The 15,318-nt window shown below is 41.2% G+C and overlaps 1 protein-coding gene and 1 non-coding gene across 2 annotated transcripts in view; one reads left to right on the top strand and one right to left on the bottom strand.

Moving 5' to 3' along the window:
- Positions 1-246: 246 nt before the first annotated feature.
- SYTL5 (synaptotagmin like 5) overlaps positions 247-15,318 on the bottom strand; it is a 314,612-nt gene continuing 299,540 nt past the window's right edge. Inside the window, 4 exon segments of the mRNA XM_054719382.1 lie at positions 247-389; positions 1,439-1,647; positions 10,270-10,402; positions 14,601-14,709. Coding sequence (XP_054575357.1) covers positions 247-389; positions 1,439-1,647; positions 10,270-10,402; positions 14,601-14,709 — 594 coding nt within the window.
- On the top strand, positions 3,844-3,915 carry MIR9240 (microRNA mir-9240). The gene has a single exon (NR_128941.2). It is a non-coding gene; the product is annotated as a microRNA mir-9240 (primary transcript).

Genomic DNA, 15,318 nt, shown 5'->3' with positions numbered 1-15,318 from the left:
GAATAATGTGGCACACTTTCTATCATCCAATCAAGATGTCCATGGACCATGGTCATATAGTGGTACATGCTTTTTTAGACTTTCAGCAAGACCCTAAATGTTCATCACACTGACATCTCTCCTCTCATGTCCTAATTCCCTCAAGTGAGAAATGCCAGGGAAGAGGAAGCCTAGGACCCAATCCTGCTACTGTAGGAAATGACAGCCAAACAGTCCCAGGATGTCTCATTTTGGAAAATGGTACTTTCAGAGCTGACGCTTCCCCATGCTGGAACGAAGCATGAGTATACCCTCTACAGGAGTCCCAGGATTGTCAGTCATCTTCTGCCAAAGGCGTTGCTCTTCTCCCTGTGAGTCCATCCAATCCACAGTCTTCCCATGGCTCACACCTTAAAAAGGGAAATAGAAAATGTTACTCTTCACAAATTAAATGTTTTGGTCTTCTGGAAGACATTTATTAACCTCTGAGGGGGGCTTTTGATCACAGAGCCTTTCACTGACTTGTTCTCATTAACTATATCTAGTGAGTGGTAGAATGAAATACAGCTTTTGTAGCCTACACTACTCTCTTCTGCCTAGATGATGAAAACCAACCAGAAGGGCACTCATAGCTCCTTTCTTCCTCACTTTGATAGTTTGCAGAGAGCTAGTTCATCTGGATTGAGTTAACATGACAGAATAAAAGGCTGAACTGGGCTCTGGTGCTCTTTCTTCCTAACAACTCCAGTTCTTTGACCTGGGGAGTTTTCACTTTAGTGGTATATATATATTCTAAGCTCTCCTTAATCTATAGTAAGTAGAGCATCATAGGGGTGGAATTATTCTTAACAGGAATGTTTACCATGGCACATGAAGAACATGTATGTCTGGTCTGCTTGTGCTCCACTACTTTAATTTACCCCCTTATTCTCCCTGTTATAGTTGTGTCTTGTGGCACCAGTGGTGTGTTTCCATGGTCTGTTTGCAAAACATCAGATATTAGTTTTCAGGGGAAAATTATTTTGTTTTAACTAGTGTGAGTAATGGCTGCAAATTCTGGACAGGGATGAGAAGAGGATGAAGTAAAGTTGGTCTTGAACATCCTCACCCCTATCAGAGCCTGTGTTGTCTATTGATCCTCTCCTGGGAAAAACCTGAAGTAAGACCGAAGAAAGCAGTTGAAATTCACTTAGATTAAAGTGTAAATGACATTTTGTGAAAATAATGAAAATAAAAATTATTCATCCCAAACTTCTAGTTGAAGGATATAAAGTTGTGTAATAGTATATTTATTTTAAAAATGAACAGATCATTGGCTAAAGGCATAGGACATCTGTGGAAATTTCAGGAGTCAGCTATGCTGAAATTACATATATACCTACTACATATCAAACCTTCAGGAACCACTCCCAAATCCTATGCAGAGTCACAGACCAAATCAGAGTCCCGAGTCCCTCACCACTTCCAGAATTCAAACGAACTCCTCCCAGAAAGATGTTGCTGGAAAAAGCCTCCTTGTCCCAGATGGTAAGTTCTAGGCAAACATTCTTTATATCCTGGGGATGCAGGCCACTGAACATGAAAGTATGATTCCACTGAGGGTTAACAGTCCTTTTTATTACCAGAGTTTTGTGCTTGGTGACTTTTCTATCATCAGGGAGCAGGTAGCTGCAGAAAAAAATGCAGTCAGTGAGAAAGTAGGCAGAAAATGGCATAATTGAATAGTCATTTCAATTTCCCATAATTCCTGCTCTGTGTGTGTGTGTGTGTGTGTGTGTGTGTGTGTGTGTGTGTGTGTGTAAGTGTGATATGTGTATTGGCTTTTCTCTCCCAGATTCTTTTTTAAAAAATATATTTTATTGTTTTTTTTACAGAGAGGAAGGGAGAGGGATAGAGAGTTAGAAACATCGATGAGAGAGAAACATTGATCAGCTGCCTCCTTCACACCCCCCACTGGGGATGTGCCTGCAACCAAGGTACGTGCCCTTGACCGGAATCGAACCTGGGACCCTTCAGTCTACAGGCTGACGCTCTATCCACTGAGCCAAACCGGTTTCGGCTCCCAGATTCTTATATACCTAAATTTGGATTTACTTAGTGGGATGATTTATTATTTCTTTTAGGTGAAGCAATAGTGAAATGCCCACACTCACTTTTCCTTTTTATTAGGATAGTTGGGAGAAAAGGAAAAATGTAATATTTTTTCTTTTTAAATTTTATTTAATCTTTACTGATGAGAGTGTTACAGACGTCCCCCTTTTTTCACCCCCATTGTCCTCTTCCACCCAGATCCCGTCCCACCCAAGGCCTTCATCATCCCATTTTCTTTGGTTAATCTGTTCCCAACCCTCCACCCCCATTCTCTCTGAGATTCTCTCTGATTCTATTTTATTCATCATTTTTTGTTCATTAGATTTCTTGTTTGTTCATTTTGATTTTTAGGTTAAATTGTTGTATTTATTGACATTTTATTGTTCATATTTGTGAACTATTTTTTCTTCTGCTTCTTTTTCAAGAAGAGCCTTTAACATTTCATGTAATACTGGTTTGGTGGTGATGAACTCCTTTAGCTTTTTCTTGTCTGTGAAGCTCTTTATATATCCTTCAATTCTAAATGATAGCTTTGCTGGGTAGAGTAATTTTGGTTGTAGGTCCTTGCTTTTAATCACTTTGAATATTTTTTGCCAGTCCCTTCTATCCTGCAAAGTTTTTGTTGAGAAATCAGCTGATAGTCATATGGGTTCTCCCTTGTAGGTAACCAACTGCTTTTCTCATGCTGCTTTTAAGATTCTCTCTTTGTCTTTAACCTTTGACATTTTAATTATGATGTGTCTTGGAGTGGGCCTCTTTGGGTTCCTCTTGTTTGGGACTCTGCTATTCCTGGACTTCTATGTCTATTTCTTTCACCAGGTAAGGGAAGTTTTCTGTCATTATTTCTTCAAACAGGTTTTCAATTTCTTACTTGCTCTCTTCTCCTTCTGGCACCCCCATAATTAGAATGTTGATATGCTTGAAGTTGTCCCAGAGGCTCCTTATACTATTGTCACATTTTTGGATTCTTTTTTTGTTTTTGCTCTTCTGGTTGGGTGATTTTTGCTTCCTCATATTTCAAATTGATGATTTGATTCTCAGCATCCTCTACTCTACTATTGATTCCCTGTAAATTTATTCTTCATTTCAGTTAGTGTATCCTTCATTTCTAACTGGTCCTTTTAAATGTCTTTGATGTTCTCACTAATTTCCTTGAAATTCTCAATGAGTTCCTTGAACATCCTTATAACCATTATTTTGAACTGTGTATCTAGTAGTTTGCTTGCTTCCATCTCATTTATTTCTGTTTCTGGAGATTTCTTCTGATCTTTAATTTGTGACATGTCTCTCTGTCTTGGTATTTTGACTGCTTTCCTGTGTTTGTTTCTGTGTATTATGCAGAGCTGCTATGTCTCCTGGAATTGGTAGTAGGTGTCCTGTTGAGCCCAGGGCCTCATCCTCCCCAATCACCTGAGCTGGGTACTCTAGGTGAGCCCGTATGGGCTGTGTGCAAAGCCTTGTTGTAGTTGAGCCTTGATTGCTATTAGCTTCACTGGGAGGAATTGACCCACAGGCCAATTGGCTGTGAGGACCAGCTGTCACTACAATGGAAGAGCTGCTGTGGAGCAGGACTTGCTTTAGTGGGTCTTTGGTGCTCACCAAGTCTGCCCCTTGAGTGTGTCACTCATAGATGTGGTAGAGCTGTAATATGGCATGATCTGAAGCTGTTCACCGGGTTCACTGGATCTGGGGCCTTCTGTGAGGTACAAAGTCAGCCACTGCATGTGCCCTGCCTGGGGCCACCCAGCATGAGCTACAGAGTCATCTGCAGATGGCTGCTACTTGTATTGGGCTTAGAGTTTTCCAGAAGAGACCAAGCTGTGAACCTTGGCAAGCTGCTGCTAGTGCTGGGCCTGGGCCCATTTATCAGAGGTATGAGTCCAGCTGCTACTTGCTTGAGAGATTTTAGGAAATTCTGAAGGCTGAGCCATTCATATGAAAAAGACACTGCAAACAACTTGGGTGGGGCTGAATATTGGATGGGGCTGGATTTCAGGAAATCACCAGGGTGGGGTGCACAGTGTGGGTCAGGTTTATGGAGACTCAGATGTGGCACCTGCCAGTTAGCTCTGTAGGGAGGAGGTCCTAGCTATTTTGTCTGAGAGAACACTATCCCCGAGTTCTTGCCCTGATGCCAAAAAATTTAGTTCCTCCTCACATGTCCCTAAATCCTTTAATACTGCTACTCCAGTGCTAGAGCTCAGTGGGAGTGAGTCTGAGTATTCTATGCATAGGCCTTTTAAGAGGAACTGCCTGGGACTCCAGCAGCCTCCATTCCACTCAGCCACAATTCCCACTGGTTTTTACAGCCTGAAGTTATGAGGATCTCTCTCTTCCTGGCACTGGAACCCTGGACTGGAGGCCTGGTGTGAGCTGGAACCCTTTGCTCCCTAGGCAAGATATCCCTACCAATTAAAAAACATGACCCCTGTGGGTGTTGGACAAGCCAATTCCATGCCTCCACACCTCCTACCAGTTTCAATGTGCTTTCTTCTTTAATTCACTAGTTGTAGGACTTCCATTCAGCCAGATTTCAGAATAATGATTGTTCTGTATTTTAGTTGTAATTTTTATGTGTTTATGCGAGAATGCATGTACTGGTGTTTACCTATGCTGCATCTTGGTTCCTGCCACTCACTATTCTAAAATACCTCCTGTAGTAGACACTGTTTAATGTGCTATCTCCTATCTATTTGGCCCACTTATGAGTTGACTTGAAGCCAGGATGAGCAGTCCCCACCTCAGGAGCCTGTGTCTCATGGCTTTTCCAGGTAAGGACTTTCTCTGGTGTGAGCTGGCTCAGCTTATGTGCAGGGAGTCCTGGGATTATTAAGGATTTAATGTATCTGGGAACAACCCTCAATAAGTTTTGGAAATTGGTGAACAAGTCCCAACAGCTTACCTTTCTCTTGAAGGCACAATCCCAAGGTACATTCAGAGTTACTTGTTGCTTTCCCAAGGGGAATTGAGGCCCAATTGCCCATGGTAGTAAACTGCCTACTAACATATTTTTCCTAGCTTCCTTGTGTCATTTTTCTCTCCTCTCACTGGTGCTTCCTGGAATCTCTTCTCAAATAGGTGAAAACACTGTTTGACCATGGTGGAAAATGAGGGTCTAGGTACCTAATGAATCAGGGAGCAGGCTTTAGGATAGAAGGCATATGGGTATGGAATTAGTATATCAAACAAATATGAAAAATACCATAAAACAAATGACTTTACAAAAGAAGATACATTGCTATACTTAAGATTTCATTTCATGTATCAAGCAGAGACTACCTATCTCTTGATATTCATTCTTTCCTTATTCTTCTCTTTAAAAAGTCTTTATTTATTTTAGTTAGGCACAAGATTGCCCAGACTAAACACTACATTTCCCAGCCACCCATGCAGCTAATACAGTTATGTGACTAAGTTCTGGCTAATAGGATACAAGTAGTAGTTTTGTATGAAACTTCTGGGAAGTGTCTTGCCAGATAGAATTTGGCTATCTTGTTACATAAGGTAGACACCATAACAACAAAGAAGAAACCTAGGTTCTTGACTATCATGATGCTTCCACACCTGCCCTAGGTACCTTATCTTTAATCTTTGTTTATGATGTTTACACCATCATAACAGTGGTTTATACAAGAGAAAAAACATGTCTTGTATAAACCACTGTTATGATGGCACGTAGACAGAGCTAATATTAACTAATATATTTTATAATGATTAATTTTACAGAAGGGTCTATTCTTGCTCTTTCAGGCTCTTTTTTAAAAAAAATCTGAGGTCCCTTTAAAACAGGGGTGGGGAACCTTTTTTCTGCCAAGGACCATTTGGATATTTATAACATCATTTGCAGGCCAAACAAAATTATCAACTTAAACATTAGCCTGCTATATTTGGTCAAACATTTAATTAACTCACCCCTAATGCCTTGGCAGGGCCAGAACAAATGATTTCAGAGGCTGGACATTCCGCAACCCTGCTTTAAAATCATCTCAATGTTGAAGTGTAACTAGGGAGAGAATTTACTAGAAAGTTACTATCTTTTAAAAAATTATATGTGTTCTTTGTTATATAATTATAGGCGATATTCAGTCACCCCTGCAAGGCCACAATGAGGCATAGGCAGGGAGCCATCCCCTCATCCCATCAGGCAGTTAGAAGAAAGAACCCTGAATTGGATGGTGGTGCTGGTGGGGCAAATTCCAACATCAGGATCCAAATAAAGTATCTCACTAATATGAGAAAGAGTGTATGACCAGGATTCAGGCACACGCACTCATCAGACATATGCTTCTCCTTATTATTGGTTTATTTTTTAAATTTACTTTAAAAAATATTTATTGTTGAGAGTATTATGTCTCAACATATATGAATAACCCATTGGCCTCTCCTAGCCTGCCCCCGCCCCTTACACTAGGCCTTCACCACCCTATTGTCTGTGTCCATGGGTTATGCATATATGCATACAAGTTAATTTATTGATCTCCACCCATCCACCAATCCTCCCCTGCCTTCCTTCTGAGGTTTGACAGTCTGTTCAATTCTTCTATGTCTCTGGATCTATTTTTATTCATCAGTGTATGTTGTTCATTATATTGTACTTATGTTTGAGACTCTCAGTCCTTCCTGGTCTTGTGTGAATTTTTTCTTTTCAAAGTCGGGGAAATTCTCTGTCATTATTTCTTAAAACAGTTTTTTCTATTCCTTGCTCAGCTTCTTCTCCTTCTGAGACCCCTATTGTGCAGATGTTGCTTTGTTTGATATTGTCCCAAAGCTGCCTTAAACTCTTCTCCTGTTTTTTATTATTATTATTTTAAATATTTATTGTTGAAATATTACATATGTCCCATTCCCCCCCCCATTGATGCCCTTCAGACTGCCAACATCCCTGTCCCCAGGCTTTCACCACCCTACTGTCTGTGTCCATGGGTTATGCATATATGCATACAAGGTCTTTGGTTGATTACCTCCCACCCACCCACCCTCCCCCACCTTCCCTCCAAGATTCTGCCCTCTGTTACATGCTTCCATGTCTTTGGATCCATTCCATTCAACGGTTTATTTTGTTCATTAGATTCCACATGTGAGTGAGATCATAGGATACTTGATACATAAGGGTGTATACATTCTTTCTGATTGGTGTTTTGGGTTTCTTAGAATATATTTCTAGAAGTGGGATCACTGGGTTAAATGACAGTTCTGTATTTAATTTTTTTGAGGGAACTCCAGACTGTTTTCCATAATGGCTGCACCAGTCTGCTTTCCCACCAGCAGTGTACTAGGGTCTACTTTTCCCCACATTCTTGCCAGCACTTGTCATTGTTGATGGTAGCCATTCTGAAAGGTGTGAGGTGATGCCTCATTGTAATTTTAATTTGCATCTCTGATGATCAGTGACTTTGAGCATTTTTTCATATGTCTCTTGGCCATCTGTATGTCCACTTTGGAGAAGTGTCTATTTAGGTCCTTTGCCCGTTTTTTAATTGGATTGTTTGTCTTCCATTTGTTAGGTTGTATAAAATTTTTATATCCTGCTTTTTAAATTTTTTGCCAATTGCTACTCTGACTAGGTGTTGTATTTTTCCTACCCTGTCTTCTAATTCATTGATTTGTTCCTCAGCTTCACATAGTCTACTGATGAAACCTTCCAGGGTGTCCTTTATTGCAGCTATGTCATTCTTCATTTCCCCTTGATTCTTATCCATTTTGGTTTTGTTTCCCATTCAGCTCCTTATAATTCTCATTGAGTTGCTTGTAACTCTCAGACAGGTGTTTTAGCACCCTTATAACTATTACTTTGAATTCTTTCTCTCACAAATAATTTGCCTCCATTTCATTTAGTTCCTTTTCTCATAATTCCTCCTTATGTCTTTCCTTTGTCGATTGTTTCTTTGTATCCCCCTTTTTTTGCTGTCTCTTTGTATTTGTTTCCATGTCTTAGATCAAACTGCTATGTCACCCAGCTTTTTGGAGGTAGTTTTATATAGTAGGTGTTTTGTGGGACCCAGTGGTGCAGTCTCTATCTCTTGAGCTGGGTGTTCTAGGAAAGCCCACTACTTGAGTTATTTGGATTCTCCTGATGTAGTTGGGTCTTGACTGTTATTGTCCCACTAGAGGCCCGGTGCACGAAATTCGTGCACAGGGACAGGGGTTGTCCCTCGGCCCAGCTTGCACCCTGTCCAAACTAGGACCCCTCAGAGATGTCTGACTGCGTGTTTAGGCCTGAACCCACCAGACATCCCTCTGACAATACAGGACTGCTGGCTCCCAATTGCTTGCCTGCCTGCCTTCCTGATTTCCCTTAATCGCTTCTGCCTGCCAGCCTGATCACCCCCTAACCACTCCCATGGCAGTCTAATTGATGTCTAACTGCTCCCCTGCCAGCCTGTTTGCCCCCAACTTCCCTCCTCTGCCAGCCTGGTCACCCCTAACTGCCTTCCTCTGCAGGGTTGATCACCTCCAACTGCCCTCCCTTGCAGGCCTGGTCCCTCTCAACTGCCTTCCCTTGCAGGCATGGTCCCTTCCAACTGCCCTCCCCTGCTGGCCATCTTGTGATGGTCATCTTGAGTCCACATGGGGGCAGGGTCTTTGACCACATAGGGGCATCTATCTTGATGTTGTGTGTTGGAGTGATGGTTAATCTGCATATTACTCTTTTATTAGATAGGATTTGTGGATGGAGTCTCCTCACAGGTTTTCTGACTATGTGGCTCACTCCAACTTTGCCATGCAAGATGTTGTGGATGTGTTCAGGGTTCCAGCTCCCAGAGTGAGGGTCACCTGCAAGGTTCCACTGGCATGCAACTCACTGTACAGTCCTGGAGCCTGCACCAGATTGGCCAGTGACTCTGTGACTCACTGTGGGGATCTTAGAACCCACATTGGGAGTGGCGTGCAGCTCACTGTGTGTGTGGGAGCAGTCCCCAGAGCCCGTGGAGGGGGTCCCTTTCTAGGTCCCACTGGTGTGCTGCTCACTGTGCAGGTGCGGTGAGTCTAGGGTGGTGTCCAATGCCAGTCTGGTTGATGGTGAATCTATACTCCTAGCCACCACTGCTCTCCCCCTTCAAGATGGTGTGGTTTCCATGCCATCCACATGCCCTCCAAGGAAGTGCCTATGGCAGTAACAGGGGCTGTTTGTCCAGGAGAGTATGATCTGCCAGCCCCCGAGACTCCTGTGAAATCTAACTGTCCCTCACAAACACACACACTGTGCACATCCACACATTCCCCTCTCACTCCCTTACTCACACTTTTGCCCTCACTCCCATCCTGCCAGCCACCATGTTCTATTACTTCACTTTTTATTTTTCCTATCAAAATTAGAACATGTGAAGGTAAAGGTTTCCCTTATTTCCTTGTAGGAAAAATTACACTTTTCAAAGAAGAATTGAGGAGAGGAATAATACTGCCATCTGACTTAAAGAATTAACCTCATGGGAATCTGTTTGGCCTCATGTATTTTATGGCACTCCATGAAAGCAAGGATTATATCTTATTTCTGATACTGCAGTACTTACTTCTTGGTACATGTGCATATATATGTGTGTGTTTGCTTGAATGAATAAAAAATAGCCTTCTGATTCCAGTTATTCTAATTATAGGAGAAAATCTCATATAAAAATCAAGATATATTTATTGTTTGGGTTGCTTAGAATTGACAAGACTGTCCATTTAAAGGGCTTGTATTCCCTCAAGAAACTTCCCTGTGCTCCATAAAGTGAGCACAAATTTCCAGCAGGCAGTAATAGACCTTCTCCAAAGCACTATCCAGTGGGTATCTCTGGGGAAGATGCTCTGAGAAATCCACTTTTTACTATTTCCCCCAAGGGAGCAAAATCCCAAGTATGTAATATTTTTGTTTTTGTTGCATATTTCCAGCACAAAATGATAATAAATCACAATACAATTATATTAAACATAGAAAATCATACTTTCGCCTCCTTCAAAAAATAAAGTGCACATGAAAATTTGCCAGTCATGAAGGTGAAAGTCATGGGAATTCCTGAAATATTCTGGAAGCAGGCTGAAAGCTAGAAAATGTAATTCCCTCTATACTTGTATAGTTTTATATGGAAGAGTCAGCATTCCAGGGTAACTCTTTCCTAGTACATTTCAAGTAAGAAGAACATATCAGCACTGTCTCATGTATCACAGATAATTTCATTTCCCATGAGGTATCATCTAAAATGACCTAAACAAAATTACCCCTTCACAAAGCTATCTGCAGTGCCTCCTGACTTCACCACTGTCAAATTCTTTGCCTCTTTGATGAACACTTCTAGTATTCCTCCAGAGAGTACAGGTGGTTTCTTCTTTCCAATTTTAAAGGCCTTCTTTCCTGTGTGAGCTATCAAAATGAGAGAGAGAGAGAGAGAGAGAGAGAGAGAGAGAGAGAGAGAGAGAGAGAGGGAAGAAGAAGAATAAGAAGAAGAAGAAGAAGAAGAATAATAAGAAGAAGAAGAATAAGAAGAAGAAGAGGAGGAGGGGGAGGGGGGGAGATAGATCATGAGTTCTATTTAAAAATTTACTAAAAAAGTACAAAGAGTTACTTCATTTACTGATTGAATCAGGTGTTAACACATACTTACCTTTTTTATTAGGTTTGGTGGAAACACTTAAGATTTACTCTTTTAGCCAATTTCAAATATACAATATAATATTATTAGCTATAGTTACCATGCTGTACATTAGATCTCCAGAACTTATTCTGCTCCAAAGTGAAAGTTTGTATCCTTTGAGTAACTTCTCCCATTCTCCCCTTGCCCCAACCCTGGGTTACCACTGCTTTACACTCTGCTCCTATGACTTTGACATTTTTCAGATTTCACATATAAGTGAGATTAGACAGTATTTTTATCAATTACATCTCAATAATTTTTGGGGGGGATAAATTTTATGATATGATTCTAAGGCCTTCTAGCGTTTGTGAGGAAATCCCCCAGTAAGATACATGATCTTCTTTGGAAGCAAACTTCCTTTGAGGTTCTGTATTACTTTCAACTATTTAAGCTAAGGTGGATTGTATTTTGACACAGTGGTCACAAATATTGAATTTCCCAAGGCTAAAGTTTCACATTAATAACAATAAGATTTCACATTTCAGACTTAAATATGGAATAGTTATCTTAATATTATTGTGTGTTTTTCCATGTATTGATTTAATTTCTTTTTATCCCATTGGATTCCTTCTAGATAGGTCTTTTTTGTGTTTGTTGGGGAAAATAAACAAATGAATTTAAAACTTTAAGTACTCTGCTGCAAAGTATCTTTTCACAGACTATAAAATAATAAAATGCAATGATACTGAGAGTTGCCTGGGCCACATTCCTGCTCTCATTGGAAAATAACTACAATGAAAACCACACCCAAGCATCAAGGCTCTAAAAGAGAAAATTCCATCCCAAGGCAGGTGCTGGGCATGGAGGCCACGGGGGCATAGGCTACCAAGGAGACAAAACTGAACCTTACGTCACCCTGCTTGGCCCCGGAGGATGGCTGGTTAGCCAGAGACGGGTAAGATTCCTCAAGGAAGGAACAACCTAAGACAGGCTCAGTCGCAGAGGGGCCATCAGGAGAGAATTTGGGGATCAACAGAGGTGGGGCACAGACCCTCACCCCCCAACATTGCAGGGGCCTGAATCCTAGCCCCTTCTGAGGGAGGTCTCCTGCCCCCATGGCTGCTTCGTGCTTCCCATGCCCAGCTCAGATCAGGACCCAGGTGACCGACAGAGACTTGGCCGACAGCAGCTGCCCTCTCACTCCAACAAGAATTGTTTGAGTTGTCTTGTACCCATGGTGTGGGGAAGTGGGTTTACGATATCTAAATCCAGCCTACCACCAGGAATGCTCAGGACCTACTCAAGAAGGCAAATAATCCCTTCCACCAATATTTACAGGGTAAAACAAGATTATTGTTAGAGTAATAAATTTGACAGTAAAATAGTAGTCAAGTTTTCAGGCAAATTTAAATTGGCTAGTTGAAACAAGCGAATATTCTAGAAAAATTAATTGTACTGGACAAAAAGGTGTTCCTAAAGTGTCAACTAAAATTTTTATTGGTACTTCATCTCACGATAAAATTGATAAAATTGTGCACCATATAATGAACCTAAAACAGTAATATTAGAGTGCAAAAATTAAAATTTAAAAGCCATCAAGACTACATTATAAAATTTTCAAAAGCCTCCTAACATTTAAATAAAAAAAGGAGGGGATAGTAGAGGAATATCATGTAAGGAAAAATATCCTGTAAGTAAATTACATCTAGAAAATTAATACTTTAGAAAATTAACTGTAAGGCTAAAAGCAAGACACCCATGAAAAACACACAAGGTGACAAAACAAGCCAGAGGAAAATCATTTGGGCAAAAATTGAAAAAGGATCCCCAGTCAAATTTATAGAAAATATTCCTTTATTAACTTTTGGTCGAGAATATGTTTGTATATTTTCAGAAAACAACTCCGAGACCATGTGGATTCCAGCAAGAGAGGAATCGACAGAACTACTCCAGCCATGAAGACAGAAGAGAAGCAGTCCAGAGATGAAAGACTCTGATGTGGCCTTCCCATACTAGCACTTAGCAGCTGTGCATCACTGCAGATTGCCCAGGACCAAACCAGACAGATGGTGGACCTGCATTACCACCATTTGTCCACCATCCAGAACTGAAATGTCAGTACTGACATGTACACATAAGGAACTGTTGGAAATTGAAATTGGGTCTCAAAAGAACTGTTGGCCCAGAAAGAAACTCACTACACACTGATCCATTTGCCTGTCACCATAACCATTATTGCTTGTCTCATTTTCGGTTCTTATAAGTGTATTTCTAATAGCACATGATCTCACTCATCTAGGGGAAATAATGAACAACATAGACTGATGAACAAGAACAGACCCAGAAACAAGGAGGCATGGATCAGACTGTTGGGCCTCGGGGGGAGGGTAGGGAAGGGTGGGGGTAAAGGGGGAGATCAACCAAAGGACTTGTGTGCAGGCATATGTGCCTAACTGGCGGTTAAGGACAACAGGGGGGTGGGGGCATGTGTGGGGAGGGGGGTGGAATGGGAATGGGGGGACGAGGACAAATATGTGATACCTTAATAAAGAAATTAAAAATAAATAAATAAAATAAAATGCTAAAAAAAAAAAAGAAAATTCCATAACTCTCTTCTTTGAAATTTTAGTCTTGTAAATTGCCATCTCCATGCAGGGCCAATTCTTTATAAGGGCTATAGCCCAGGAACAATTACATTTTTGAGTGAAAGAAAACTCTTTCTACATCATATATATATATATATATATATATATATATATATATATATATATATATATAACGGTCACTTAGGTATATATATATATATATATGAACCTATTTAATGACCAAATGACCAAAACAACCAGAACGAACAGAATGACTAGAATGACTAGAATTGACTAGAATGACTGGTGGACCAATCACTATGACATGCACTGACAGGGGGCAGACACTCAATGCAGGAGCTGTCCCCTGGTGGTCAGTGCACTCCCACAGCCAACCTCCCACGGCCCCTTCCCCTTGCCAGCCAACCTCCTGCAGCCTCCCCACTTGGTCGGCCAACACTCACCCCCGGCCGGTTGCCCCTCCATTGGCCCCGATTGGGGGGATGGCTGGCCAACCTCCTGCAACCCCTCCTCCTGGCCAGCCAACCTCTTACAGCCCTTCCTCCCCACCGGCCAACCTCCTGTGGCCCCTCCCCCAGGCTGGCTAACCTCCCACAGCCCCTTCCCTTGTCCAGCTAACCTCCCACAGCCCCCCGCCCCACCCCCCCCGACCAGCCCCCGATAGGCCTCAATCACCAGCCAGGCTGAGAAACCTCACCTGTGCACGAATTTGTGCACCAGGCCTCTAGTTTTTATTATGAAATGTGCTCAACCTGAATAATAACCACCACCACCACCTTTATTTTGCACAGTTTTAAGCAGTTTTGTAAATGAACCTATTTAATTCTTGCAATGTCCCTATGAAGTAAGGAAACTGAGGCCAAGATATAGTAAGTTACTTACACAGAGTCACAATGAAGAGGGTGATAGTGAATGGAAGGATAGAGGAGACTGCCTATAGGAATTGAGGGAAGGAGAAAAGCAAGAGGGATTTAAAAGTTGACTCCATCTGGATTTTTTCTTTACATTCTGTGTTCTAGATCAGCATCTTCCTCAAGACTTGCTGGGTAGCTGTGAATGTCATTAATCCATACAGCAGCTATCTATACCTCCCCTCTCTGAGACAACCCCCTCCCTAGGGAATATCCTATATCTCTGGGACTTCAAAGAAACAAATGTTGCCATTAAGGCTGGTTTCTAAGTATGAACTTAGAACCCCACACCCTTCTCCATATATAGTGCATCTCAACTCTCCTCAAAAGCCAGTGACACCTAAACCTTTACATTTCATGTGTGCACTGCAAAAGTAACAGAGTCCAAATAATCTCTGATCCCTATTCTCACACTTCTAGAACAGAATGCTCTTGATTAAAGGCATTTATTTTTACTTTACCTTGAAGTTGTCCTGGTGGGAACGTCCGGTATTCATCTGGGGGAATATAACGTAAAACAACTGTCAGCTCTCCTTTGTATTGAAGGCCAATGTCAGTAGATAATTCCATCTGACCAAGGGGATACATATAAAAAGAAAAAGTGAAAATGCTTGTTTTGTTATTTTGTAGCCCATGTTTGTACAACATTTATTTGGTGATTTAAATGTGACAATCCATTCCCATTCAACTATGTTAGCACTTACTGGTTTAAGAAATGTCTTAGGTAGGAGAAAAGAGAGGCTGAAAAATCTAAGAAGGCATATAACTTTTAACATTAAATTAAAAAGAATTTGATAGGAGATGTGTAACACATATTTGGTCAGTTAATAGATACTGAGTGCCTGTGATGCATTGAGGACTGGACCATCACTGAACATTCATATAGTTTGGGGTATGAGGCAGGGATAAAGATGTCACTGAAGATAATCTCATAAGGTACTTCTTCCTGTCTGTCCTTGATGTCCCAAGGCTTTCATAAGTGACTAATAAGGGGAAAGTAAGCAGTAATGCTTGATTCACATTGGGCTACCAGCCACCAATTATAATTCACATCACCAAAATTCAATGTGGAAAAACTAATTCACTAAAACATTGCTGGTAGAAATGTAAAATGGTATAGCCAATCTGGAAAATAGTTTGGCAGTTTCTTAAAATACTAAATATGTAGTCTAGCAATTG

The sequence above is a fragment of the Eptesicus fuscus genome, chromosome 1, assembly GCF_027574615.1.
Source record: "Eptesicus fuscus isolate TK198812 chromosome 1, DD_ASM_mEF_20220401, whole genome shotgun sequence".
In the NCBI taxonomy this organism is placed as follows: Eukaryota; Metazoa; Chordata; class Mammalia; order Chiroptera; family Vespertilionidae; genus Eptesicus; species Eptesicus fuscus.
Note: the sequence above shows the minus strand (reverse complement) of the source record. Positions and strands in the feature narration are given on the sequence as shown.